We start from the raw sequence: 25,407 nt of genomic DNA on the forward strand, positions 1-25,407 counted from the left end.
ATTTTCCAGTGCTAACATGTTAGGAAAATAAGGTACTAATGCTTTTAACCCCCTCCTCCTGCCAGTAAATACTTTGAGTCTATAGGTATAGCTTCATCCTTCTCCTTACCCATAACCAAGCTACACTGAACTCTCTATTTCTTAAAGAGACAACACTCTCATAACCCAGTCCTATGCTTTTCCTTTTCCCATATTGGGCCAGTCTTCCCTCACTACCACCTTCTCCGCACCCCACAGTGGATTAACATCCTCCTTATTTTCCCTCCGGTTCAATTTCAGCCCACATATCTCTTTCTCCTTGTCACTGAAGCTCTATGTCCCTTCCATCAGTCAACAGGTAGTAGTGATTACTCATGGACCTCCAAAGCAGTTTGTTCCTTTAATAGAGCACTTAACTTTGCAATCAAAATGGGTAGTTGTGTGCACGTTGGTCTCTGGAGCCAAATCGTAAAATCCTAAGGGCCAAGGACAGTCTTACTCATTTCTTGCTATTTATAGCTCCAATCACAGTGAGCTCTTGGACTCAACTGTTACTTTAAAGGTTAAGCATGTGCTCTGCATTTTGGTTTATATTGATAATATCTCAAAGATATTTTTAAGTAAGCATTACGAAATTAAACTTCAGACGAGTTTGAAGTTATTCAACACACATTCCACTTTCAGTGAGAGAGTCTAAATTAAATAGGTGTTGGGGTTTTGATTTCACTTGTTTTCTGGAACATATGGATTGGTCCAGGGTTTAGAATTCAAGTTTGATGCCCATTCAAAAGACCTGACGTGTAGGGGTTGGGAATCTTGTAAACCCCACCCCTTAACCCTCAACTCCAAACCTTGGGTTTCAGGTAATGGTTGCTTGGGGGAAAAGAGAGTGAGAAAGCATATTCCATGCAGTGCTTTTAGTTTAGTGGTGGAGCTTACTGTTTTCTTTTTTTTGGTTTTTGTATTTTTATTTTTTGAGACACAGTCTAGCTCTGTCACCCAGGCTGGAGTGCAATGGCGCAATCTTGGCTCACTGCAACCTTTGCCTCCTGGGTTCAAGCTATTCTCCTGCCTCAGCCTCCCGAATAGCTGAGATTATAGGCGCCCTCCACCAAGCCTTGCTAATTTTTGTATTTTTAGTAGAGATCGGGTTTCACCACGCCAGGCTGGTCTCAAACTCCTGACCTCAAGTAATCCACCCGCCTCGGCCTCCCAAAGTGCTGGGATTACAGGCGTGAGCCACCGCGCCCAACACTGTGTCCTTTTTAAAAACATGTGTTGCATGCAGGTGTTTGGAGGAGGCACTGCCACCTGTCAGTGCTGCCCTTAAGATTGTGAATCAGCTAATCCAGATGAGCTGGCTTGGTTTCACATGAGGACTCCTAAACAGGCTGGCCCTTATTTTTCAGGTACTGGTCATAGGTTCTCCAGCCCTTTTAAAAACATTGTTTCCAGAGTATCCTTCTCCTTGAGCAGAGTATTCAACTCCCTAGAAAAACCTCGCGTTCTGCCAGAATCAGAAGGCTTGATGGCTTACATTTAACTTTGAGGCCGCTGGCACACTCAGCAAATTCCTTAGCTCTTTGAAAGGTAAGATAGAAGCCACAGAATTGTTTGTTGCTGTGGTTAAAATCTCTGTTATAAAGTTATGGGAGGTTATTGTAATCTAGACAGTGAAATGGTTTTTAAATCATTAGGAGGTTTTGGATTACATGTAGCTGGCAGAAAGCTTTGCACGTCGGTAACATAACACCTGGGAGCTGTTTTGCAGTTAGTGGTCTCTCTGAGGAATGGGTCGCTGGCTGGAGAGTTGAAAGCGCTAGTATTTGCTGCATAGGGGAGAGTAAGGGCCCCCTCATCTTACGGAGCTGAAAGGTACAAGGAATTATCTGGAACTCTCATAGAGACTGACTTTGGAGGGATCTTTGACTTTTCTTTAACTCTTACTTGGTAATGAGACCATTCCAGAGAATAACGCCGTGTTCTTGCCATCAGTCAGCACATAGTAAGAAGCATACGTCTTACATGCTACATGCTTGCAGAAATTAGCAAGTACACAGTACACTGCCTGTCTTCAAAGGGCTAATGACTTCACCAGGGCCGTAACACCAGCCTATTAAATGACTGCTGCAAAACACTAGGCAGATGAAATTTAAGTACCAAGTTTTGTGTGCCTCAGATCAGGTGACACTTGAGGGAAGGGAGACCAGTCAGGGCATGGGGGGTGGTGTTGAGAGGCATTCTAGAGGAGGTAAACTGAAGAGGTGCATTTACTAGGATGCACTTTAGAGTAGTTAGGGGTGCATGTGAAGCCAGAAGATGACACTTGGAGAATGAGGATGACATGCTCACAGGATGCTGGGTTGCTGAGGGGACCAGCAGGACTATGCACAGCTAGAGGGGTGCCCTGTTTAGAGACAGCCTTGAAAACCACGAAATTCCACCCTGAAGTTATAGCCTAAATCATTATGTGTAAGGGAGTGGCATGCCGGAAGTAGAATTTAAGGACAAGTGATTTCCTAGTTGTGTGTTGTGATAGTGGAGTGACAGTTTCACCTCCTCCAGGGTTGAAAACTCATGGAGACTTTGAGCCTGTTGTATTATTGGCCTGTGGACAGATTCAGGAACTGACCCTTGGGAATTAGTCGTTCCAGTGGCAGGTGAAGCAGAGGAGTGGCTCATCATGGTTTCTGTTGCTCCTCTTGCCTCCCGGAGACACCTCACTTCATTTACCTTAATTCATTTTTTTCCCTTCAACAATGAAGCCCTTGTTATTGCCACTCTTGAGTAGGGAAAACAGTCTTGCTCAGAGTCACATTACCTAAAGGCCTCTGTTACAAAGAAAGTAATGCATAAAACCATACGGGAAGGAAGTTTTCAGTGCTTCAGAAAAGCAAGCCAAAAAAGCAATCACACTCAGAGAGAGAGAAGCAAAGGAGTTTTCATGTTGACAAATGATGTGCAGATTTTAAGAAAAAGGAGCCATTCTTGGTGAAATGGGTCATAGGCAATATAAGGCGGAAATGTTGTACCCTTAAACTAGAATGTTAGAATTTCATCCTCTGCTGAGTGCAGCAAAAACAGATCTTTAGGTTTTCTTCAGGTTAAGGGCCCTAGGCGCTGTACTTTCTCCTCCCCAGTGGGAGACTGCCCAGAGAGCTGACTCCTTTACTCAGACCTTAGCTCGTTTTCCATTGCTTTTGCCACTTTCCCTGTGCAGACTAAAGCTGTGTGAGTGGTGATTCTGAGATAAGGTTCTGGCTTGAAAGAAATATATAAAAGTTACTTACAGTGGCCAGAAGTGCTTGTATGGGAATGGTCTTTATGAAGCACCTATAGGCAGCTACACTGTACACAGAACACACTGTACAGCCAGCGGGATCCTTGGCAGGCTATGGGCTCCCCTAAAAACTGGCACGGTTGCTCAGCCCCTGGGACCGAGCCAGGCTCTGCAGGGGCTTTCTGGGTGGTAGTGGTATCTGGGAGGCTTCTGTGGTTTCTCCTAGCTCTCAGTCCTGGCCATGAACTGTTGACATGTTTGAGCCTGTTGTATTATTGGCCTGTGGACAGATTCCCTCTCATGCCATAGGTTTCTTTCCAATTCCTCATTTTGGATATCCTTGACCTTGTCGCTTAGATCACGTGCCCTGCATTTTCCCTAAGAAAGTAGACTCAATTTGTGTTGCAGGAGTTCCCAGTGAAGACAGTGAACTAAAATAGGCGGGAAAGGATTAGGTACATGTAGGGTGGAACTGCAACCTCCGTTAGATTTTTGTTGTGTGGCCCTGGAATCCGGGGTAGACTCTGTGACTCACATTACTGTCGCATTTCCTTGTCTTTCAAGTGAAAAAGCTAGCAGTTAAAGTGACTCCTTGAGGCTGTGTCAGTGCTGGGATAGCTCAGCCAGTTGTCTCTTGGCTTCAGAGGACTGAATGGTACCTGGCATGTTCATCTGCCGGGTCTGTTTTCATCTGCTCTGCTCGCCAGCCTTTCTTCAGCACTGAGGAGTGGTCGGCAGCAGTGGGAGTGTAACTCAGTGGCGTGCGGGACCCTGGGTATGTGTGAAGAAGTCCTAAGTGATCTTTGACATGTCTTGACAATTAGGCATCCTGTCCTTCAGTGTGAATTCAGGTGTGTGTGGAGGTGTGTGAAATGCTTTAGTTCTTTCATAACGTTGAGGAAACAATGGCGAAGGATGAAGGCATATCTTTGCTGTCCTCTGTGCTCCGACCCTGCTTCAAGGATTGCCCTCTGTAGTGTTCTGTGGTCTGGAGTTCTTAAATCCACTCTCAGTTGGCAGGCCTTGAGATAAGGCGTGGAAAAGTAACTCATACCGACCTTGTAGTGACTGTGAATGGCTTAGTGTTGGGATCCATACTGAGCTCCACATTGAGAGCACACCCGCGCGCGCGCGCACACACACACACACACACATCCCTACACTCTTCTTTATATGCATATTCATATATATGGACACACACACATATATATTTTAGTTGGATCTCAGTTTTATTATCAGTTTGCTCTGTTTTCATTTAACATTCCTAGTCATGTGAGTGGATAGAATCACCCGAAGTTGTAATATGCTGGCACATGGCATTCCTGACTCCGTGTCTATTTTAAGAAAACACCACACTTTCTTTGATTGAAGCACATGCGCTCTCAACTCCTCTCTTACTCTGATTTGGTGAGAGGGATGGGGATGAAGGCACAGAAAGGTGTTTTGTGGTTTGGTTTTGTTGTTGTTGTTCTCCCTCCTGCTTAGAGCTTCCCAAGTTTTGCTACACATTGGAATCGTTGGGAGAGCTTTATAAAATACAGGTGCCTGGGCCCTATCCTCAGAGCTTCTCATTGAATAGGTCTGGGTGGGGCCTGGGTACAGAGATTTTTAAAGTTTGTCAGGTGATTTTAATGTGCAGCCAGAATTGCACCTTGTATCTTTTTCGTTTTCCACCGTTTTTCCACCTGCCTGAAAGAGGAAGCCAGATTAGGACTTGCCTTTGTATCCGGGTCATCCGTGATTCCTAATTTTAGCCCTAGACTTCTAGATTTATAGATGTAGAGGATGATGCCCAGAAAGGGGCTGAGTTTCTTTTCAGGTTAGTTTTTCCAGGTTGGCCAAAAGGAGAAGGCTGGCAGATACTGTAATGCATTGGAACTGAAGTCTTAGACTGATCTTCATATAGTATCATCCATACTCGGTTTATGTTCATCTTTAAAATGGGCATTACAACTACATTATTTTAAATATATAAGAAAAAAATTGTTGTCAGAATCCTTTTTCTTTCTCGTCCAAAATGTGCCTGTAATACATACATGTGAGCACGCACACACATACTGTTTCGTATGTTGAGGCAAAGACACTCCGAAAGAAGATGAGGACATTCCCGTCTTATGGTCGTTTGGTATCAATAATTAGTCACTTACTACTAACTATGGCCTTGTGGGAAATGGGTAGATAACAAACCTAGTGAGAAATTTCAAATTACCAGTTGGAAGCCATAGCTGAAAAACAGGATTTTTCTTTTAATGAAGTTATCTTTTGGGCAAGGATGTCAGTTTTTTAAAAAGTACTATGATTCTTTCCCCGGAGTAAAAGAAGTTACTTTAGCTGAAAAGAGCCTTAAACTTGGTGCCCACGCAGAGGAATCAGTGCAGAGAGGGAAAACAGCCTGGGCCCGTGCTGCCGAATGTTCCCACAGATGTTGTGTGTGTGGTATCAGTGTTGCTGTAGTACTATCTCATGTTCAGTGACTGAAGGACTGAATACAGTGTCACGTTTAATTGGAACAGGAAGCACACTCCAGTTTGTATGTGAAGCAGATAAACTGCAGCTGAAAGGCCAGTGCTTGGCAGAAGACCAGACCCCATAGCCCCAGCTCCACGTTGTAACATGAGACTCCAGAAGTCTTTGAGTGGGGCAGAGAGCACATTCTCTTGCTAACACATGGTGTGGCAGAATGACCACTCCTCTCTGTATCTTTTATATATTTTGAGAGACAGCTGCTCTTCCCATTTTAGCTTTCCTTCAGTGGCCTCCCCGCTTCCCTCCCTTCTGTCCCCAACCTTGACCATTCAGAATTTTGTGACACATTCAGTCCCGCAGAGGGCTTGACTTTTCAGTGGTGCTGCTGCCAGGTTGTGTGAGAGCATTAGAGCATTCGTGCCTTCACTCAGTGTGTCTTGAGGACTGTTATGTTGACCTCACGGGTCATTTTGGTGGGTGGCTGGACTTGTGATAATTCTGAATAGTAACTTTGGAATTTTATGAATCAAAAAGACAGAGCTCCCTCGGCCAAGTTGAAACGCTGTGGGAGAATGCCTGGTGGATTCTTGTGAGTCATGCAGAAAGGAAGGAGGACTTGATTGGCACTCATATTCACTTCGCTTTCTTTCCCCCAGGCCCCCCTCCTGCTTGTTATAGCCCCAGTAGTCCTGTCCAGGTTCTGGAAGACGCCACCTACTTTTCCCCAGACTTTCAGCTCTATTCTGGGAGGCATGAAACATCTGCTTTGACGGTGGAGGCAACCAGTAGCATCAGGGAAAAAGTTGGTAAGTCCTTTTACTGGCACTTGTGTTGGAAAAGCAAAATGATCTTACATTTCTCATCTTTAGCTCTTTTTTATAATTCAGATGTTTATTCTCTAATCTTGTTTTTAAAATCATCATATTGGATTATCGATTGTTGATAGATGCCTTATTTTTAATCATCTTTTGCTAAGGTGTTAATAGACTGTTTTACTCTAATATGTGATTTTCTCTGAGAGCGTCATACCTAAACGTGTAGGAACTTCAGAATTATACCACTTATTTCCCGTTTTTCTCTGATTCCTAAATACTTTTTTTCTCCCCTTTCTCAGAATTCCATTTCTTTTTTCCTTCTCTGCTTTCGTTTTTATCTCTTTTTGCAAATAATTTAGAAGTTAAAAGAAGTAATTCAGAACTATAGCAAGGAAGAAGCTGTCTCCTTTGTAAAAACTTCCTATCTATTTTTGAGGGCTTTTAAGACTGGTTAAACTGTGAGGGAATCTTTAAACCACTTTAGGGAAGGATGTCATGGTTCTTGCTAAATGTGCATATAACTCATCTCTCTCTTACTTCAGTGAAAGGGGAATTCAATAGTTTTCATGCTTGTTGAGATCTGTTCCTTTATTACTCATCCAAATATATCATTTTCCTTTGGAAATATATTTTTATTTGAAGTTTTATTCATTTTATTTTAAAATTTTATTCCTATTTGAATGTGCTTGTTCCATTAAGTCTTTCAGATCAGTTACCCCGAGGGGAGGACTGTGTCCTCTTTACTCTCGTAACCCAGCACCTGTCCCAATGCCTGAACTGTAACACGTATTCAGGAAATATGGTAGAGTGAATGAGCAGACCAGTCCAACCCACACTGATCTATGTTTCCTTGGGTAGTTAATGGTTTATTACAAATATTTGGCAATTCATCTTGTGTAGAGTTTTAATAGCTTGTTTTTATTGTTTAAAATTTTTTTGCTGTTGAACTTTGGGTTTATATCTCAGTTACAGTATTGATCCTCTGAAGGTAAGGGATAAATTTCAGTTTATTTCACATACATTCCTATGAGGCAGATATGAAAGTTTCTCCATTTTCAGAGGAGAGAGGTTCAGAGAAGCCACAGAACTGAGATTTTGGGGGTAAGGGTGACAGGGAGAGCCTTATGATCAAAGTTGAGCTTCAGGAACCAGTCTGTATACTCGCTTCGTTTCCTCAACAATCATGTCCTGAACACCTTCTGTGTATCAGGGCAGGGTTCAAGGCACTGGGGAGGCAACACATGTATATAACAGACAGAACTCTCTGCTCTCTGGAGCCTGAATCTGGCAGAGGAAGGCAGGTCATAATACAATATGGATTGAAAGGAGAAGGAGCCAGGGACAAGAGATATTGAGAGGCCATTCAGGGTGTCTAAATGGCTGGCAGGGAGACTCGGAACCCAGAGAGTGGCTGAGGGCGCGGAAGAATGGATTGGATGGGGGAGCTTGTTGGTGTAGAAACTAGCGCTTGGTTGTGATTTGTAACTCTTACAAATGTGACATTTCATAATGAAAATTAGGGGTCCATCACAGAGTTACAGTATTTTGCTATTGCAAGGGCAGTAACAGTGTCATCTGCTGTCACCTTTTTTCATATTTTAATACCGAAAAAGTAAGAGGGATGTGATTCTTGACAGTCCATTGCTTCAGAAAGGGCAGTTATGAACCTTCTAATAGCATATATCTGTTTACATACACATATAGATGTATTAATATACATAATAAGCATGTGTATATGCTTATATATACACACACAGCTTATATATATCACACCACCTTCATTTTTTTCTTATTTCGCTGTAGACTGAGAAAAATGAGCTCGGCAGTTGATTAAATGTGGAGAGCAAAGGATAAAAAGGTCAGAAGTGAATATGATACTTCTCTCTGGATGACTCATATTTGAGAATCTCATTTATAGGAAGAAAAGATGAACTTGGGGAAGAAAGACTGTTTTGGGAAAATGATGTGCCGTATGTACATATAAAACATAGAGCCATCATTACATGAATTTGTAGGAGTGAAGGCTGCCTAGAGATGATCTAGTTCAGCTCTCTCAGTTCACAGAGGAGGATATTGAGGCTCAGGGAGGGAAAGCGATTTGTTTAAGGTCATGCCAGTAGTTAGTGGTAGAATTTTTACTTCCATAATGCTATAATAATATCCTTAATGCACTACTTAATAGTCCTCTTGTGGAATAGGCTAAATTTTTTATTTCATGGAGCTCATGTAGGTATTCTTTTATTGGTTAAATATCTGAGCCCCTATGACATCCAGTCATTGGGCTTTGTTCTGGGGAGACCCAGATGAGAAGACATGATCTTTCCCTTTAAGGAGTTTAGAGTCTTGTATAAATAAATAATTGCCATCTACTGTGAGAATTGCTGCAATGAAGATATATACAAATGGAGTGGGGACATTGGAGAAAGAGGCTTAGGCCTGCAGGGCTGCAGCAGGAAAGGTTTTACTCGGAAGGTAGCTTTGGAGCTATCACTTGTCCAAGAATTTTCCCAAGAGACATGGAAAGATGCGTCTTTCTAGGCAGAGGGAAGACAAGCAAAGGTCCAGAGGCTGGAGAGAGCTAACATGTCTTGGAAACTATATGTACATAAGTGTTGCTGGAGCTTAAACTCCAAAGGGTTGCCAGTGGGAGATGGGAGCAGCATGAAATGTTGTTGGATAGGTGGGTAGTACCTGCTACATCATATGATAGAATGTCAGTTTCATCCTATAATTGATTATTGAGGAATTTTGGTGCAGAGGAGTGACATGATTAGATTTCCCTATTGGAACAATCTTTCAAGGTAGTGTGCCAGATACACTGGGGTCAGAGGGGTGGGTTTGGAAGTGGGAATAAGACGAGTGTCAGGGAAATCGATAAGGAGGCTATTGGAATGACCTGGGTATGTGATGCCGAGAACTTGTAATGCGGAATGAACACACATTTGGTGTCATATCCTGGTTCTGCTTCTTCCTGCCTGGTGGCCTTGGCGATTTACCTTCTGTGAATCTCTCTCCTCACCTGTAAGTTGAGGGAATTAGTATCTACCTCTTAGTGTCATATGTGGAATGAATGAAATAACACATGGAGAGAATTTAGTACAATACCTGGCACATCATATACATGTTTAAAGTACTTCTTGTCCTTGTATTGAAGTTATTAATGATGAACTTGGAGATTGGCACAGGAATAAGAAAGAGGGTTGGCAGAGATGTTGAGGTCATCAAATGGACAGGCAGTGACTGTCTGGATGTTGGGGTTAAGGGAGAGGAAGGAATTTTGGAAAACCTTCAGTTTTCTGGTTTGACAGAAAGTAGATGAGGCAGGGAATACAGGGGTTGGGATGGATGGGTAAAGACATTTAGGGTGAGGAAGACATGTTAAGTTAGAAGGACTCAGGGCCATCATCTGGCAGTTGTAGATGTATGGGTCTTGAGTCAGTAGCTGATGACGAGGGGTAGGTATGATGTCACTGGGAGATGTGTAAAGGTGGAAGAGCACTCAGGACAGAGCTGTGGGAAACACCAGAATTAAAAGGACAGGTGGAGAGAAGGGAGCCAGAGATGGTGCATAGAGAGAGGCAAGAGCCAGGACCAAGAGGTGGGGTGACCTGAAGGCCGAATTAGGAGAGCATTGCAGGAAGAGGGTGACCAACCATGTCAGATGCTTCAGAAAGGTTAAGTGCATAATATGAGAGCTGGAAAATTCTCATTGGATTTGGTTACTGATCAGAGCAGTGGGGAGGTTAGCGGATGGAGCATTTGGGAAGGGGAGACAACAGCAAGTGTAGGGTACTTACCAAAGACAACTAGAAGAGAAGGAAAAGAGAGATACAGGATGGTAGTTAGAGGTATATGGGAGGGCCAAGAAAAGGTGGTTTCTTTTGGCTTGATTTGGTTTTCTCTTGTATTTTTTTTAAGATGGGAAAGACTTGGGTATGTTTACGTGATGAAGAGAAAGGGCCAGTGGGGAGATCAGAGGAAAGGGGGGGTCGAAGGATGGAACAGTGTTTAGGGGGAAGCAGAGGAGAGGGAATGGGGAATAGTAGACTCACTCTAAATTGCAGAAGAAAACTCCATGAGACATTGCCAGGTACGTGGAGGTGATGGTGCATTTGAAATCTTATTTTTAATTTTGCTGTAGTTAGAATGTTAATTATGTACCACATGGCCACAGGCGTGTATCTCCTGTGGAACTGCCTGATATATTTTTTCCTATGTTTATCTTTTAGTTGAAGATCCTCTTTGTAACTTCCACTCCCCAAACTTCCTGAGGATCTCAGAGGTGGAAATGAGAGGTTCCGAGGATGCGGCAGCTGGAACAGTATTGCAGCGGCTGATCCAGGAACAACTGCGGTATGGCACCCCAACCGAGAACATGAACTTGCTGGCCATTCAGCACCAGGCCACAGGGAGTGCAGGACCAGCCCACCCTACAAACAACTTTTCTTCCACGGAAAACCTCACTCAAGAAGACCCACAAATGGTCTACCAGTCAGCACGCCAAGAACCGCAGGGTCAAGAACACCAGGTGGACAATACGGTGATGGAGAAACAGGTCCGGTCCACGCAGCCTCAGCAGAACAACGAGGAACTGCCCACTTACGAGGAGGCCAAAGCACAGTCGCAGTTCTTCAGGGGGCAGCAGCAGCAGCAGCAACAGCAGCAGGGGGCAGTGGGCCATGGTTACTACATGGCAGGGGGCACCAGTCAGAAGTCCCGAACTGAGGGGAGGCCCACTGTGAACCGTGCCAACAGTGGACAGGCGCATAAGGACGAGGCACTGAAGGAACTGAAGCAGGGTCACGTCCGCTCGCTCAGCGAGAGAATCATGCAGCTGTCCCTGGAGAGGAATGGGGCCAAGCAACACCATCCTGGCTCGGGGAATGGAAAGGGCTTCAAAGCAGGAGGGGGTCCCTCCCCTGCTCAGCCTGCAGGTAAAGTGCTGGACCCTCGGGGTCCTCCACCTGAGTACCCCTTCAAGACCAAGCAAATGATGTCCCCAGTCAGCAAGACCCAGGAGCACGGACTTTTCTATGGTGACCAGCACCCCGGGATGCTCCACGAGATGGTCAAGCCCTACCCTGCTCCTCAGCCTGTGAGAACAGATGTGGCCGTCCTGCGGTACCAGCCACCCCCTGAATATGGGGTAACGAGGTGATTATCAACTGTAGAGGCTTTCCAAATTCAGCAGTCATGTTATTAGCATTTATTATTTTCAGAGCAGATTAAGTTTTTGTCATCAGGCTTTTCTTTTCCTTGTGCGTGGTATTTAATGAAACACTTTGTGGCCAGAATATATAGGGTGAAATAGAGTAGAAGGCAACTGGGAGATTTTCTCCAACCATAGCAGCAGGCAGTTGGGGATTTATGGGTTTAGGGAAGGGACCTCACTTGTTAGCTATCCTTGGGAGCTCTGCCTAGTGGCCTGGCAAAGTAGCAATTTTCCAGTGGCTTTGTGGAGACCGTCCAAACTCCTGGAACATATTATTACCAGAGGGTTTTTTCATTGTAGATTTTAAAGGAAAATGTAGTCTGAATGCTAGAATGGAGGAGTTAAAGGGACTGTAGAAATCACATAGTGCCATCCCTCACTCAACAGATGAGAAATTAAAGCCTGGAGAGATTAATGAATTTCATAGACAGAACTCTGAGGCAACTGGGGGCTACATTCAAGTATCCTGATGGCCAAAATCTATTCATTCCCTTGCCCTAATTCTCCCTACAGCCTTCACTTGTATTCTTCCAGTTGATTGATGGATTCAGCAGCACCTACTGAGTGTATGCTCTACTCTACAGCCCTGTTCCTGGTTCAGAGATGGGGTCCCTGCCCTTCAGGACCCTATAGCATTATCTTGGAGGAAACCAGCATCTGAACAGATCATTGCCATGCAATGTGCTGTTCTAGGACAGAGAATGCTAGGATAACAGGATGGTATAACTCACAACTAGAGGGGTTGGGGAGTGCTTCCCAGAGGAGGTGACATTTGAGTTGGAACTTGAAGGATAAATCAGAATTGTAGGGTAGAGATGAAGTAGCACTATGTGCTGTGCGAGGGAGTGCCATGTTTTCAGACAAAGATGTCATGAGGATTTTTGTCTGAATGAGTGGCAATAATGCAGAGCACTGGTGGGCCAGGGTGTGGTAAGAAGTGACAGGAGATATGTTTGGACAGGGAAGTTGGGACCCGTTTGGTTGAGGTGTGTTTGGACAGGGAAGTTGGTGATGACAGTCTCTGGGTGTCATACTAAGGAATTTAGAATTTATCCATAAGCAATTGGGAAAAGCGGTTTTCTTAGGTAGGGATGGTATGTGGATGTCTAACAGCTGATTTTGGTGGCAGTGCATGAATTAGAGGGAAGGGAGACCGATGCCACAAGGAGCTCCAGGATGCTTTCAGTAGTCCAGATCAGAATTGGTGAGGGTGGCTGAAGCTTGGGCAGTGAGAATAGAGGAGCATTATGTGCTAAGAGAAGTAGGGAAGTAGAATTGACAGGGTTTAGGGATTGGTTAGATACAGAAGTTCTGGAACAGGGAAGATGGAAATAAGGGAATTACGAATCAAGCTCTCAGGAGATAAACCGGGTCTGAAGATGACACTTTGGCAGTCAGAAGTGTTTAGATGTTGCTGACTTTGAAGGAGGAGCAGGGAACACGAACAGAGAAGACACGTGGCCACTGCCTGTTATTGGATATGTCATTTTCATGAAGGGCTTTATTTATCTGTTTCTAAATTGAACAAGCCAGGGTTTCCCCAAACGACCTCAGTGGCTATGTGCAGGACATACCTTGGCTGTACATCTTCTGAAAAAGGAGAGGCTGGAGCTTGGCAGAGGGAGAGTGGCCTGATCTGCCACTGGCTTCCCAGCACTGACACATTTCCCCACATTAGGCTGAGAATGCCAGCTCGGAAGCAGCATAACCAACTGTGAGATATTGGCCAGGCAGGAGAACGGATTCTCCCTAAGTGGGCATAACCCGACTCCTCCCGGGAATCCAAGATGGGACCCAGGAGGCTCTTCTTCCCCCTTTATAGCTCCTTGTGTCATAAATGATCAAACCCCTGGTATTTGCATCACAATGATTTACCACAGGTGTTTAAAATAAGCCACGATGTCATTCCACCGTCATACCAGAGTTTGGCTTATTGTATTTCACCCTTTTTCCCGATAATTTACCTCAGCTTCTAGAGCGTGATAGAGGGGAAACTGTCCTGAAATGAAATCCCCTTCCTCTTCTTTGCTTTACTCTTTGTAAAGTAATATATATATACCATAAAATGCATACAGTGGATCACTTTGCCTTTTGTTATTTGGTAATAGGTGTGATGTGAGGTGGGAGAAATGGTCAGGGGAGGAGGGGAACACTTTTGGAGGTCATTTGTCTCAAAGTTATGACGTTAGAAAGAAGAAGAAATGTGTGAGGGATTTGAGCTGACTGCCAGGCTTGGCAGCTGGTTGATATGACGCATGAAATGTCTCAGGAGACGTAACAGACAGGCCATTGAGGCTGGGCCCCAGAGCCACAAGGCCCCTTTGTGAACAGGGCCATGGCTAACCAGCATGGCTCCAGTGGTGCAGCCCTTGGCTGACTGGGTAAACAGTGTTGCATCCACACCAGCCCTGCTTCAAACACATTTAACGTGGCCCGAACTCCAAGGATTGGACCTAAAACTCAGCAGTGTGTGATGTTCAACTTACCTGTGACCCAGAAGACAAGTAGGGCCCCTTTCATTTCACTGACACATTATCTTGTACTTACAGGGTTATCTTATTTGTCATTGATCATGATGGTTTAGGAAGCTGCAGGCCATTGTGTACATACATACAACCACATAGACTCCTGGACTAGAAGGAGATTCCTCTGATGGAGATCATGGAGTCCATCTCCCTGGCTGGTGCTACAAACGTGGGCTCAGTGTATAATGAATATTCAGTGGTTTGGTCCAACCCATTACATTGCTGAGACGTTACTCCTTTTCGCTTAGAGGCAGAAAGTTCCAAAGAGACAAGTGATAGAACTTACGAGAAGAGTAAGAATTTGAATTTTTTGTGATCACTCTTGACTCACCGTAGCTTACAAATTCTCTCACCTGCTCTGATGCCCTAAAGATGGAGATGTTTGGTAGATGATTGTTAAGGCCCTTTAGGCTCCTTTCATGGGAACTCTCTGGGAGATGAGGCCTTGACCTCATTGACTTGACCCACCTTGGCCCATGTGGGTGAGCTACTGTAGCTGGTGGGGATGGGAGTGCTAAGGCAGCAGAGGCCTGCAGGGAACATGTGCTGCCTATGGATGAAGGCTCTGGTTTTCCTCTTGTTCCACTATACATTTTCCTCAACCTGAAAGTGTAAATGGGTAAGAATGAGGACAAGATGGGAATTAGGTTGTTACTGTGGAGAATTGTGACCATCCTCACCCCCTAGCAAAGGCAAGCATTTGGATATTAATTCTGACTCTTTGTGGAAACAGACCACTTATAGAAGTAGTGACTTGGCTTATGCAATCTGCACTGTTAATGGAAACGAATGCATGAATGAATACCAAGGGATGATCTGATTTTTATTAAAGCAGTTTGGAATATATTAGTCAACATGTATATTTGTTTTCCAAAGAAAGCTATCCATATTTCAAAAAATTTGGGAACTAGAGATGCTGAAAAATTACTTACAATATCCAACTTTCATAATACACCCACTAACATTTTTCCTGTACAAATTAATTTTTTCACATTGTAATCATAAATTATATTGTTTAGTATCCTAGCTTTTGAAAGATAGCATTGTATCACAAGCTTTTTTCCTCAATCCTTTATATTTTCAAAACCAACATTGTTATTGCTGTATAATGTGTCATAAAGTATACCATTTACACCATTTTCTCCATAATAGAGTGAACAACATCATGCATATCAAATTATCTATGTTTTGGCTTACTTCCTTAGGAATCATTATTTAGAAATGAAATTATTGGGTAAATTATAATAAACATTTAAAAGCTTCTGATGCCAGAAAACTTTGTAAAAATATTATAATGCCTGTTTTACTGCACTTTGACCATGTTAGTTATTACATCATTATAATTGCAAAATCTTTGCTAATTTAATAGGCAAATAGTGTTTTGTTGTTGCTGTTGTTGTCTTGAGATGCCTGTCACTCAGGCTGGAGTGCAGCAGCACAGTCACAGCTCACTGCAGCCTCTACCTCCCAGGCTCAAGTGATCCTCCCACTGTAGTCTCCCTAGTAGCTGTGATTAGAGGCATGTGCTACCATGCCCAACTAACTTTTGTAATTTTTTTTTGGTAGAGATGGGGTTTCATCATGTTGGCAAGACTGGTCTTGAACTCCTGGGCTCAAGCAATCTATTCACTGTGGCCTCCCAAAGTGTTAGGATTACAGGTGTGAGCCACTGCACCCTGCCTGCAAATAGTCTTAACTTCCTATTTGAACCCGTTATAACTAGCTAGGTTAATTTTGAGGGGAGGAAAGTATGCTTTGCTATTTAGATTTATTTGATCTCAAAAATAGGCTTTTTATGTTTCCTGTTCTTAAGACTTGTATATTATAATGGATTCAGCATAAACTAAAATCTGTTTTTTTCTAATACTTGCTCTGATTGTCCATTTTCTAGAACTCCGTCTTCACCCTTAGCGGGTGACAATGGAGCCTTTGTGGTAGTGGTAGCAAGAGGAAGAATACTTACTGTGTGCCAGGCACTTTGTGTGGGTTACTCATCTCCCTTAATCTTTACAACAACTCTAAAGAGTGGGTACTGTTAATATCACAATTTTTACATACAATAAAAACTTAGGCTTAAAGAGTGAGATTAACTAACTTAATAACAGCCTACAGCTTGGAAGTGCAGGAGCCAGGTGCAAACCTGGAACTCTTTGTGCACACTGCGTCTCCCACGAGTGTAAACACTTGGCCACTATGCTTTGCAGTGGAGCCACAGATTTAAGCTTTCACTTGGGGTCACTAAATCTGGTGAATTTCTAATCAGATTTATAGAATATATCACATGTGATGTCCAGCCTGTGCTCTGCCCACCTTCTGTTTTTTTCAACAGGACCAGAATTCTGGTGAAGTATTCTAGACTGTAGGCGAAAGCTGTCTGGATACCTCTTTTTCTTCTGATACCTGGGAAGACTGTCACAGACCAGACTTAATGGGGCTGACAGCTCTGGGTGTGGGCTTTCGTCTGTCTTTTGGTTTGCTTTTATTTGGAGGTGCTTTCATTGCTAGGGGGAGGGTTGTGGGTTTTCTTTAGACATTTTTATTAGAATGTTTCCATTATGGAAGATGATAAATACTAATTTAAGACTAATTTGTGTTTTAGGCAGTATCAGTTTGGAAAAAGACTAAGAATGACTCCTGTCAATGAAAAGAACACTTAAGGCTCTGTTTCCACTCTCTCAGCCTGTGCATTGCCTTTTTGGCCTTTATCTTGGCTCAGTCTTATCTGTTCAGCATAGGGGACTTGATTTACTAGCTTCCCGGAAGTGGAGAGAAGAGTGGTTACTGTTTATTAATATTTTGTTCATCTATGAATACGTTAATTTGATTTTTTGGTATGTAGATAGATATTTTATAAAAGCATGACATGGTAGTGTTTGGCCCAGCCCTCCTATCCTAGGTTGATTAAAATATAAGATGATGTCAAAGCCAGAGGAGCTGTGGATTTCCTATCGTAGAGCAGGCTTCTTGCCTTGTCACAGGACAGCCATCACCACCACCTTCTTTCTCATCAGGGCAGGGGGCTTGCAGTGTCATACATTAAGTGAGGGAACCTGTGGTATGACCTAGTCCCCAAATCACTATTTTCCTTTAAAAAATGCATTATGCATTTTCCCCCAGAAAACCTGATTTGGTTTTATTGAAGATAGAGTCAGAGGCACTGACATTCTCTGGGTACATGCCCACTGACAGTGCAGGGAGGAGGGACAAGTAAAGTGGGGGCAGCCCAAGGGTACATTTGGCAAATTAAAGATAACGCCTATCCTCAGGGAACCCTGTCAGCTCAGCAGTGCAGCGAGTCCAGTCTAAACACGAACAAGCATGAAGATATTTGCTAAATCACAGGCCTTACTCCTAGTGGGCTCTGTGTTTGGAATGTGCTGTATTACAAGAAAGAAGGTTTGGTGGTCCTGTCTTACTTTGTGTTGGACATGGCTGGAGGAGGGAGGAGAATTTTGGGAGTAAGTGTATGTTTCCAAAATGGGGAATTATGATTTGCAGTTTATGCAATCATGAAAATGAATTGCTTTGTGGGATGAAAAGGTAAGCCAGACCCAGGGCTGTTGGATTAAAAACGATGCATTGCCCTTAACGAAAATGAGGCCATAGAGCCTTATTTAAATTCCACCAGCTAAACATGTATTTTGAATACCAGCATGGGAACTCAGGAGTTTCTCCAGTATTTAAGCTGAATTATGGCTGGATGAACAAAATAAAATGCCCTGTGTGTCCTGACAAACGGCTCTGCAGCCTGGGTATTTCAAGAAGCTAGGGTCAAGTTCCGGTTACTTTCTCAGGAAACCTAACAATTCCAACTGTAATGCATTAAATGAGTGACTTCTCTAAACAGGAGGGTTATCTGTAGCCACCCTGGATAGCAATGATTCTGATCTTAGTTTACCCAAGAGTAGAGTCTTCATTTGAACAGTTATGAGATTTAAGGTGTCTACATGATCAAAGGGGCCCAGGTGGGGAGTTCCATGAGTTTGCAAAAAAAAAAAAAAAAATTCAGGGGGTTTGGGTTCTGGCTCTTCCTTCTGGTAGCAAATTGCGTAAGTTCTAGAGCCTCAGTTTCCTTATCTGCTAAATGTTACAGCTGATTTTTTTCCCTAAAGCTATTAGGTTGGTGCAAAAGTAATTGTGGTTTTTGCCATAATAACTGATTTTCTTCCTTAGATAAATAAAACATATTCATTGCACAAAATTTAGAAATACAGATAACTTCCATTCCACCCCCCAAAAGAAAGAAAATAGAAATTGCCTCAGTCTTATTATCCAGAGATACCACTGTTAAATCCTCTGTTCACTATGTTGCTTCAAGGACCAGAAAATTATAGGAAAATACTGTAAGTTGCAAAGCTGTATATAAATAAGAAGTATTTTTATTGAGTCAACGGAATTCAAATTTGAACCTCTTCACAGCCAAGAAGCCCTATATTATTTAACCTCATTTAAATTTCATTTTGTTTACATTTTTCTGATTATTAAAATAACAATGCTGAGTTTTTGGGTTATCTATGTTTTCTAATTTTTCTATATATAATGTACATGTATTATTTAGATAATAAAATTTTTTTAAGTAGCCATACATGTTCATTGTAGAAAATGTGTAAAGAACAGAAAAGTATCAAGAGTAGAAGAAAAATCTGTAGTCCCATTACTTGTAGTAATAGCTCCTTCTGGTCTTTTTTTCCTTTTGTAATAGTTCCTTGCAGTCTTTTTTCTTGGGATTATTTTTTACAAAGGCAAAAACCTAATATGTATTATATCTTGAGAAATTTGTTAATATTGATAAACTGAGAAATGTTTTGATTTTAATTTCTCTATTAATTTTGCATAGGAAAATGTGTACTTAGCCCCTGCATTTTCTCTTTATGAATTACTTTACTACATCCTTTGTCTGTTTACCCATTGATTTTTTTTCTTTTCCTGCCATGTTTTGCAAAATTTTTGTCAAACAAGCTGTGTTTTATTACATATTAGCCTGATGGCCTAATTATAGATGAACATAGAGTTTAATACATTGAGTTTGGCTTGCTTATCACCATTCATGCTTGAGGATCTGGAGACCACAGAGTGGGAACAGCTAGTCTATTGCATGAGTTGCTCTGATGCTCACTGAAATCTGGAACTGGCTCTCCAGAACCAGGCCTTCTGGGGTACATGCACAATGGTCTAGAGCAGCACTCACTGTTCAATAGAAATGTAACGTGAACCACGTATCTCATTAAACATTCTCTAGCAGTGACATCTTAAGAAGTTTGAAAGAGACAAATGAAATTAATTTTAAAGCATAGTTTAGTTAACTCATTTAGAAACATTAAAAAAATTTAGTTAACCCATTATATCCAAAATATTGTCATTTTAATAGGTAATCAATATTAAAAACTCTCAGTGAGGTATTTTCCTTTTCTACTAAGTCTCCAAATTCTTTTTTTTTTTTTTTTTTTTTTTGAGATGGAGTCACTTTGTCACCCAGGCTGGAGTACAGTGGCTCGATCTCGGCTCACTGCCACCTCCGCCTCCTGGGTTCAAGTGATTCTCCTGCCTCAGCCTCCCAAGTAGCTGGGACTACAGGCACATGCCACCACACTTGGCTAATTTTTGTATTTTTTAGTAGAGATGAGGTTTTACCATGTTGGCCAGGCTGGTCTCGAACTCGTGACCTCAAGTGATCCACCCACCTCGGCCTCCCAAAGTGTTGGGATTACGGAATGAGCCACTGTGCCTGGCCCTAAGTCTTAAAGTTCTGATGTCTGTTTTACCCTTAGAGCACATCTCAGTTCAAACTATCTACATTTCAAGTGCCCAATAGCCTAGTCTGGACAGTGTAGGACTAGAAGGAATGAGAATCTGTGTCTGAGAGCATGTACTGACATGCACCGACATCAGTCCAGACCATGCTCTGGTTGTGCATGGCATTGCATTCCGTGGTGCTGGATCATGCCGTGATTCCTCACACAGGCTGTAGGGACAGGGACTGTGATTCTTAGCTGATCGTCTTCGAAGAGGAAGGGCAATCCAAGGGTGGTGCTTCTTGCCTGTCTTCTGTCATCCATTAGCAGTGTGTGATGATAACAGAAGCTAACCATTATGAAGTGCTTTCCTAAAGAGAGACACTAAGCACATCATCTCATTTCATTCTCACAATAACTCTGTGAAGTAGGTACTATTATCACCATTTAATGGCGAAGAAGAGGTTAAAACTTGTCCATGATTACAAGGCTAAAGAAGGGCAATCCTAGCATAAAAGAAAGAGACCCTGTATTAAGGAACAGTGCACTCCTGTACCCACATGGTGGGGTACCCTGATGAGGTGGGAATATGGTGGGCTCTAGGCCCATTATTTGCCTTGTACAGACTGTGAGTTCTGTGGTTTGTCATGTGAATCCTCTGAGCCTTGATTTGGATGCTCATAAAATAGGATAATACCATATATGGAATGAGAGCAGTGAATGCTGGGTGAATGTTTGTGAGAATTAAAGAACACAGTGATGTAAAGTGCTATTTATTCAAGGCACATTTATTTGCAAGCATAATGTAAAAACGTGAGTTTTTTTATGAAGGCTTGTTGTATGCAGAGGAGCAAATGGACGGTTGATCAGATGTTACTGATGACCTTGTTTCCTCAATCCGAATATGTCATTGCTCCAGTTTGAGCTGCCTTCTGTGACCTCAAATTCATGAGAAGAAGGGCAGTGGCACCGAGCTATGTTATCATATTGGCAACTTTATGATTCCAGAGTCCACTTATAATATCCAGAAGGAATCTAAATGCCAGAGAGCTCTCCCTTAATATAGTGTTGAAGGTTTATCTATTTATTTGAGAACCCATCAAGCAGATATGGTCTAACTTACTCTTAAGCTTCAGGACTAAATCAATTGATAAAAGTTTATTGGGTGCCAACTCAGTGTAAGTCATAATTGTCTGTCTTTAGAAAACTTGCATGTTAATGATAGGGGAGAAAAGATGCACATATATAAAATATTCAGTGGTATTATTTTAAATAGAAATTTAAGAGAACCAGTAACATGACATAAAGCCAGTGAGGGTGACTCAGGCAGAGTTGTAAATTCAGAGGAAAGAAATGGATACAAATTCTGGGAGTTGGGCTGTATACAGCATGGCCCAGATCAGGGGTGTTCAGTCTTTTGCCTTCCTTGGGCCACACTGGGAGAAAAAGAATTGTCTTGGGCCATACATAAAATACACTAACACTAACAGTAGCCGACGAGCTTAAAAAAAAATCGCAGAAAAGTCTCATCGTGTTTTTAAAAAGTTTACGAGTTTGTGTTGGGCTGCATTCAAAGGCGTCCTGGGCTGCATGTGACTCGCATTGGACAAGCTTAGCCCAGATCATTGACAGTGGAGGACCAGCCTAGGAGGCTATATTTTGTCTCTTACACATAGCTTTTAAATTCATATGATTTCGGTTTTTCATATATAACTGTGGACTTGGGAGAAGAGGCACTTGCAGCCCTGCTCAGACATATTTAAATAGTCAGTCAGTTTGGTAGCAGAGGGAAAAACAGTCACTTCCTGTGTGTTCCAAAGCTCATGTGGTTCCTAGAGAAAGGAGAAAGAGCTGTTGTTTGACCTCCTGAACCTGGGTTTTCTCATGAAAATAGGGGCAGTGGTGTCTGTCTCATTTCTGTGAGAATTAAGCAAGATGATGGAATGTAGTGCCTAGGAAATAGCACAGACCTTCAATAAATGCTAGTTGAATCCTCTTTGTAGGCAAGATATTAGCCTGAGAGCAGATAATAATGTTGAATGTAAGTTCCAGTTTGAGAAAACAACTCAGAGGCAGGCTGCTAGCCCTCCTGCTTATCTGAGGTTACCCATTTAGGGTGTAGAGCGTGGACACAATGATGGCTCAGATTGGGCCGCAGGTGAGCGTTAAGAACTCAGGAGCACAGGTCCAGAGGATGGCTGCCTTCCCTTTTGCATTCACCAGTGTAGAGAAGTAGTTCACTGCAGGGACTCTGGAATTGGAAAGCTCAGGCCTGAATCTTGTTTATGCCTGTGTCATCTTTATCTGTTTCTATGTTTTGCAGGTTACCATCCTGTGTGTTGTTTTCTTCTTCTGAATAAGCTGACAGTGATATCTGTTCTATAAAGGTCAAAATGCAATGATGCATGTAGCAGTGGATACCCTGGTGGCTGGATTGCAAAAACTGTTCAATAAATGTTTGCCATCATAGAAAAAATTTACCAGGCTTCTCATGAATGTCCAGTGTTAGACTCTGTATTAGGGGCTGTGGGATACAATGATAATAATTATAATCATGGTAAGAACATCTAACATTTGTGCAGTGCTTACTGTGTATCAGACTCTAACAACTGTATAAGTGGCATTGTAGTCCCATGAAACGGAGACACAGGATGTCTAGTAAGCTTCCTGTCTGATTTCACAATCTAATAGGGAAACAGGCTCACAAATAGACAATTAGAGCATGAAGTTCTAGTCACAAGTAGTTTATCAATAAGTATGGGCTCCCATCCTTTCTTTTCCCCTTTTCTTTTTTTGAGACGGAGTCTCGCTCTGTTGCCCAGGCTGGAGTGCAGTGGCACGATCTCGGCTCACTACAAGCTCCGCCTCCCGGGTTCACGCCATTCTCCTGTCTCAGCCTCCCGACTAGCTGGGACTACAGGTGCCCGCCACAGCGCCTGACTAATTTTTTGTATTTTTAGTAGAGACGGGGTTTCACTGTGGTCTCGATCTCTTGACCTTGTGATCCGCCCGCCTCGGCCTCCCAAAGTGCTGGGATTACAGGTGTGAGCCACCGCGCCCAGCCTCTTTTCCCCTTTTCTTTGTGTCCCCATTACTAGGACGTGTTTATCCTGATAGGGGCCCATCAATAACATTATCTTTGCAAGCCGAGGATGGGCTGTTTCATAGCGCTGGTATGATTTTCTGTGAAATTGTCCTGTTCCCTCCTGATACTCTTTCTCCCTCATTTGCAGTAAGCTCAGATCTGCTCATACAGAACCTTGAGCTCACTCACCCCAGCTGGCTGAGCAGTGGAGCCAAGGAATAGAAGTTTCTGTCCTGCTTGCACTTTGTCCATCCTAATGTGGTATTTATTAGCATGAATGTGTAACTGAGTTATTTGTGAGGCCAGTGCTCTCTGTTTGATAGAAAACTTCCCATTTTGAAAAAGCCCATTCTTTTCTGTCCCTTAAGCTTGGCAAACCTGCCTTTTCTGCACTGTCATTCAGGTAACTAGTCACCATCACTGACGACGTATGCTGGCATCAAGAAAGCACTATCGCCTGATTTTGGCCTCTCTCCTTGGTTTTCCTTGTAATCGCTACATGACATAAAAAGATGATGGAGAAGATAAGCTCCCAGTTGACCATAAGTGACTTCCAAATCCCAGAGTTAAATGCTAAAAGATGGAAGCCCCACCCGAAGCTACCTGAGTAGGAGGGGAGGGAGTTGTAGACTCATCTGTGCCCACCTCAGCCTGCAGAGACAGCTGCGTTTCTTCTTCACATTAAGTGAAGTGTGAAGGGGAATACTCAGGAGGTGAGAATGGGTTTCTGCCCTTTCATTTGAAAGCAGTGGTGTATTTGTGGTATTTTGACTCTTACCAAGATAACCTCTTTCCCTGAAAAATGTATTATTGTAGGATTTAGCCAGCCTGCAGGAAGCACTGACTCAGTGACAGATGTGTGGTGTTTTGTGTCCATTCCTGATCGAAGCTCCTGTGACCTGAGGTGAAAGCGGGGCATTGTGAATTTCACTCTTGTGGTGGAGTTGGACCTCTTTGTACATATGAGACGACATGTATATTCCCACACACTTCAGCGTGGAAGGGGCACAAATTCACCAAGATGCAGAAACGCTTTGTGTCTAAAGAGATGGCAGGTTATGCAGTGGGTATGTAGCGAGAGAGAGGAGGGATGATTTAGGTGTCCCCGCTGATAACATTCCTTTCTGAAAACTGCGGATGATTGCAAGGTGAAGTCACTTATGGAATAAAGAATTGCATTGAGCTCTCCAGTTCTTTACCTTGCCTGGGGAACTTTGATTCCAGTTATTTCAACATGAAATGGAAGGGCTGCTAAATTGAAGGCCTAAGGAAATCCAGCTGGGAAATACATCCTGAGCCTAGATGGAGTGTCTTGAGTTTAGTTACCAAGCAAGGCCTGAGGCTAATTACTCTGTTAGGATCTGTTGGACTTATTCCGAGGCAATTTATGTGAAGGTCTGCGTATCCATGTAGGGAAGGCTGAAGTGATCCTTGTCAAATTGTCTTCTAGAGTTTGACATTTAGCTGTTAGGAGTTGCATTCAGAGGAAACCTGGCTATGAGAAATACTTACAAAATGAGAGATACAGAGGCTGACAGGCTCGCAAACATTTCAGCAAATATACTTAAAAGGAAAATATAAGGCTAGGTGACCTCCTGTGGAGAATGGGGGTAGCTCTGAGTGCTTTGGCTGTGAATGGCTACAAGTTATGGAAGGTCGCACATGTCACTGTTACTGGTTAGAAGCAGCTGGCTCTTCAGAGGACTGACTCAGCCCTTTGATACGGAATGTGGATGATTTGGGGTTTCATGCTAATGCTTAGTATCTAACCTGCAGTTCCCCGATTGCGACCCAGTGGTTGAGATTAAGAGGAAAATGAGTTTCCCAAATCTCTGCAGAAGAGAGACAGCTGTGGTTGGAGAACTACACATGAAGACTTTGTTTGCTTTTGTGAATGGCAAATAAATCTCGGGACCCCAAAATCACTAAGCCAAAGGGAAAAGTTGAGCTGGGAACTGTATCAGACAAACCTGTCTCCTATTTTATTCTTAAGATAGCTACAAAGATAAAACAACACAAACAAAAAACTATTTACTTTCCTCACAATTTGCCCACAAGGAAATTCCTTGTGAACAAAGGACAGACACAACTCAGAATCATCCCTCTGTTTACCTGACAAATGCATGTGATTCTTTCTCTGCCCTATTGTTTCACTAAGCCAGACTAAGGCATAAGTGACTCTTCTTTTACCCTCCTGTCACAGGTAAATTGTGTATTCAGTTGAAAGCTAATCAGAGACTCAAAATAATGCAACAGGTTGTCCCTTATCTACCTATAACCTGGAAGCCCCCTCCCCCACTTCAAGTTGTCCTG

The 25,407-nt window shown here is 42.9% G+C and overlaps 1 protein-coding gene across 3 annotated transcripts in view; it reads left to right on the top strand.

Annotated features, from left to right (window-relative positions):
* Positions 1-25,407, top strand: part of AMOTL1 (angiomotin like 1) — a 188,692-nt gene that overhangs the window by 91,635 nt on the left and 71,650 nt on the right. For 2 of the 3 annotated variants that reach the window (XM_012000930.1, XM_012000931.1), the window contains 2 exons: positions 6,382-6,531; positions 10,770-11,694. In XM_012000930.1, coding sequence (XP_011856320.1) covers positions 6,382-6,531; positions 10,770-11,694 — 1,075 coding nt within the window. The remainder of the gene's footprint in view (positions 1-6,381; positions 6,532-10,769; positions 11,695-25,407) is intronic. The other variant, XM_012000932.1, reaches the window with a different exon arrangement.

Source organism: Mandrillus leucophaeus, unplaced genomic scaffold, assembly GCF_000951045.1.
Source record: "Mandrillus leucophaeus isolate KB7577 unplaced genomic scaffold, Mleu.le_1.0 Scaffold643, whole genome shotgun sequence".
Taxonomy (NCBI): Eukaryota; Metazoa; Chordata; class Mammalia; order Primates; family Cercopithecidae; genus Mandrillus; species Mandrillus leucophaeus.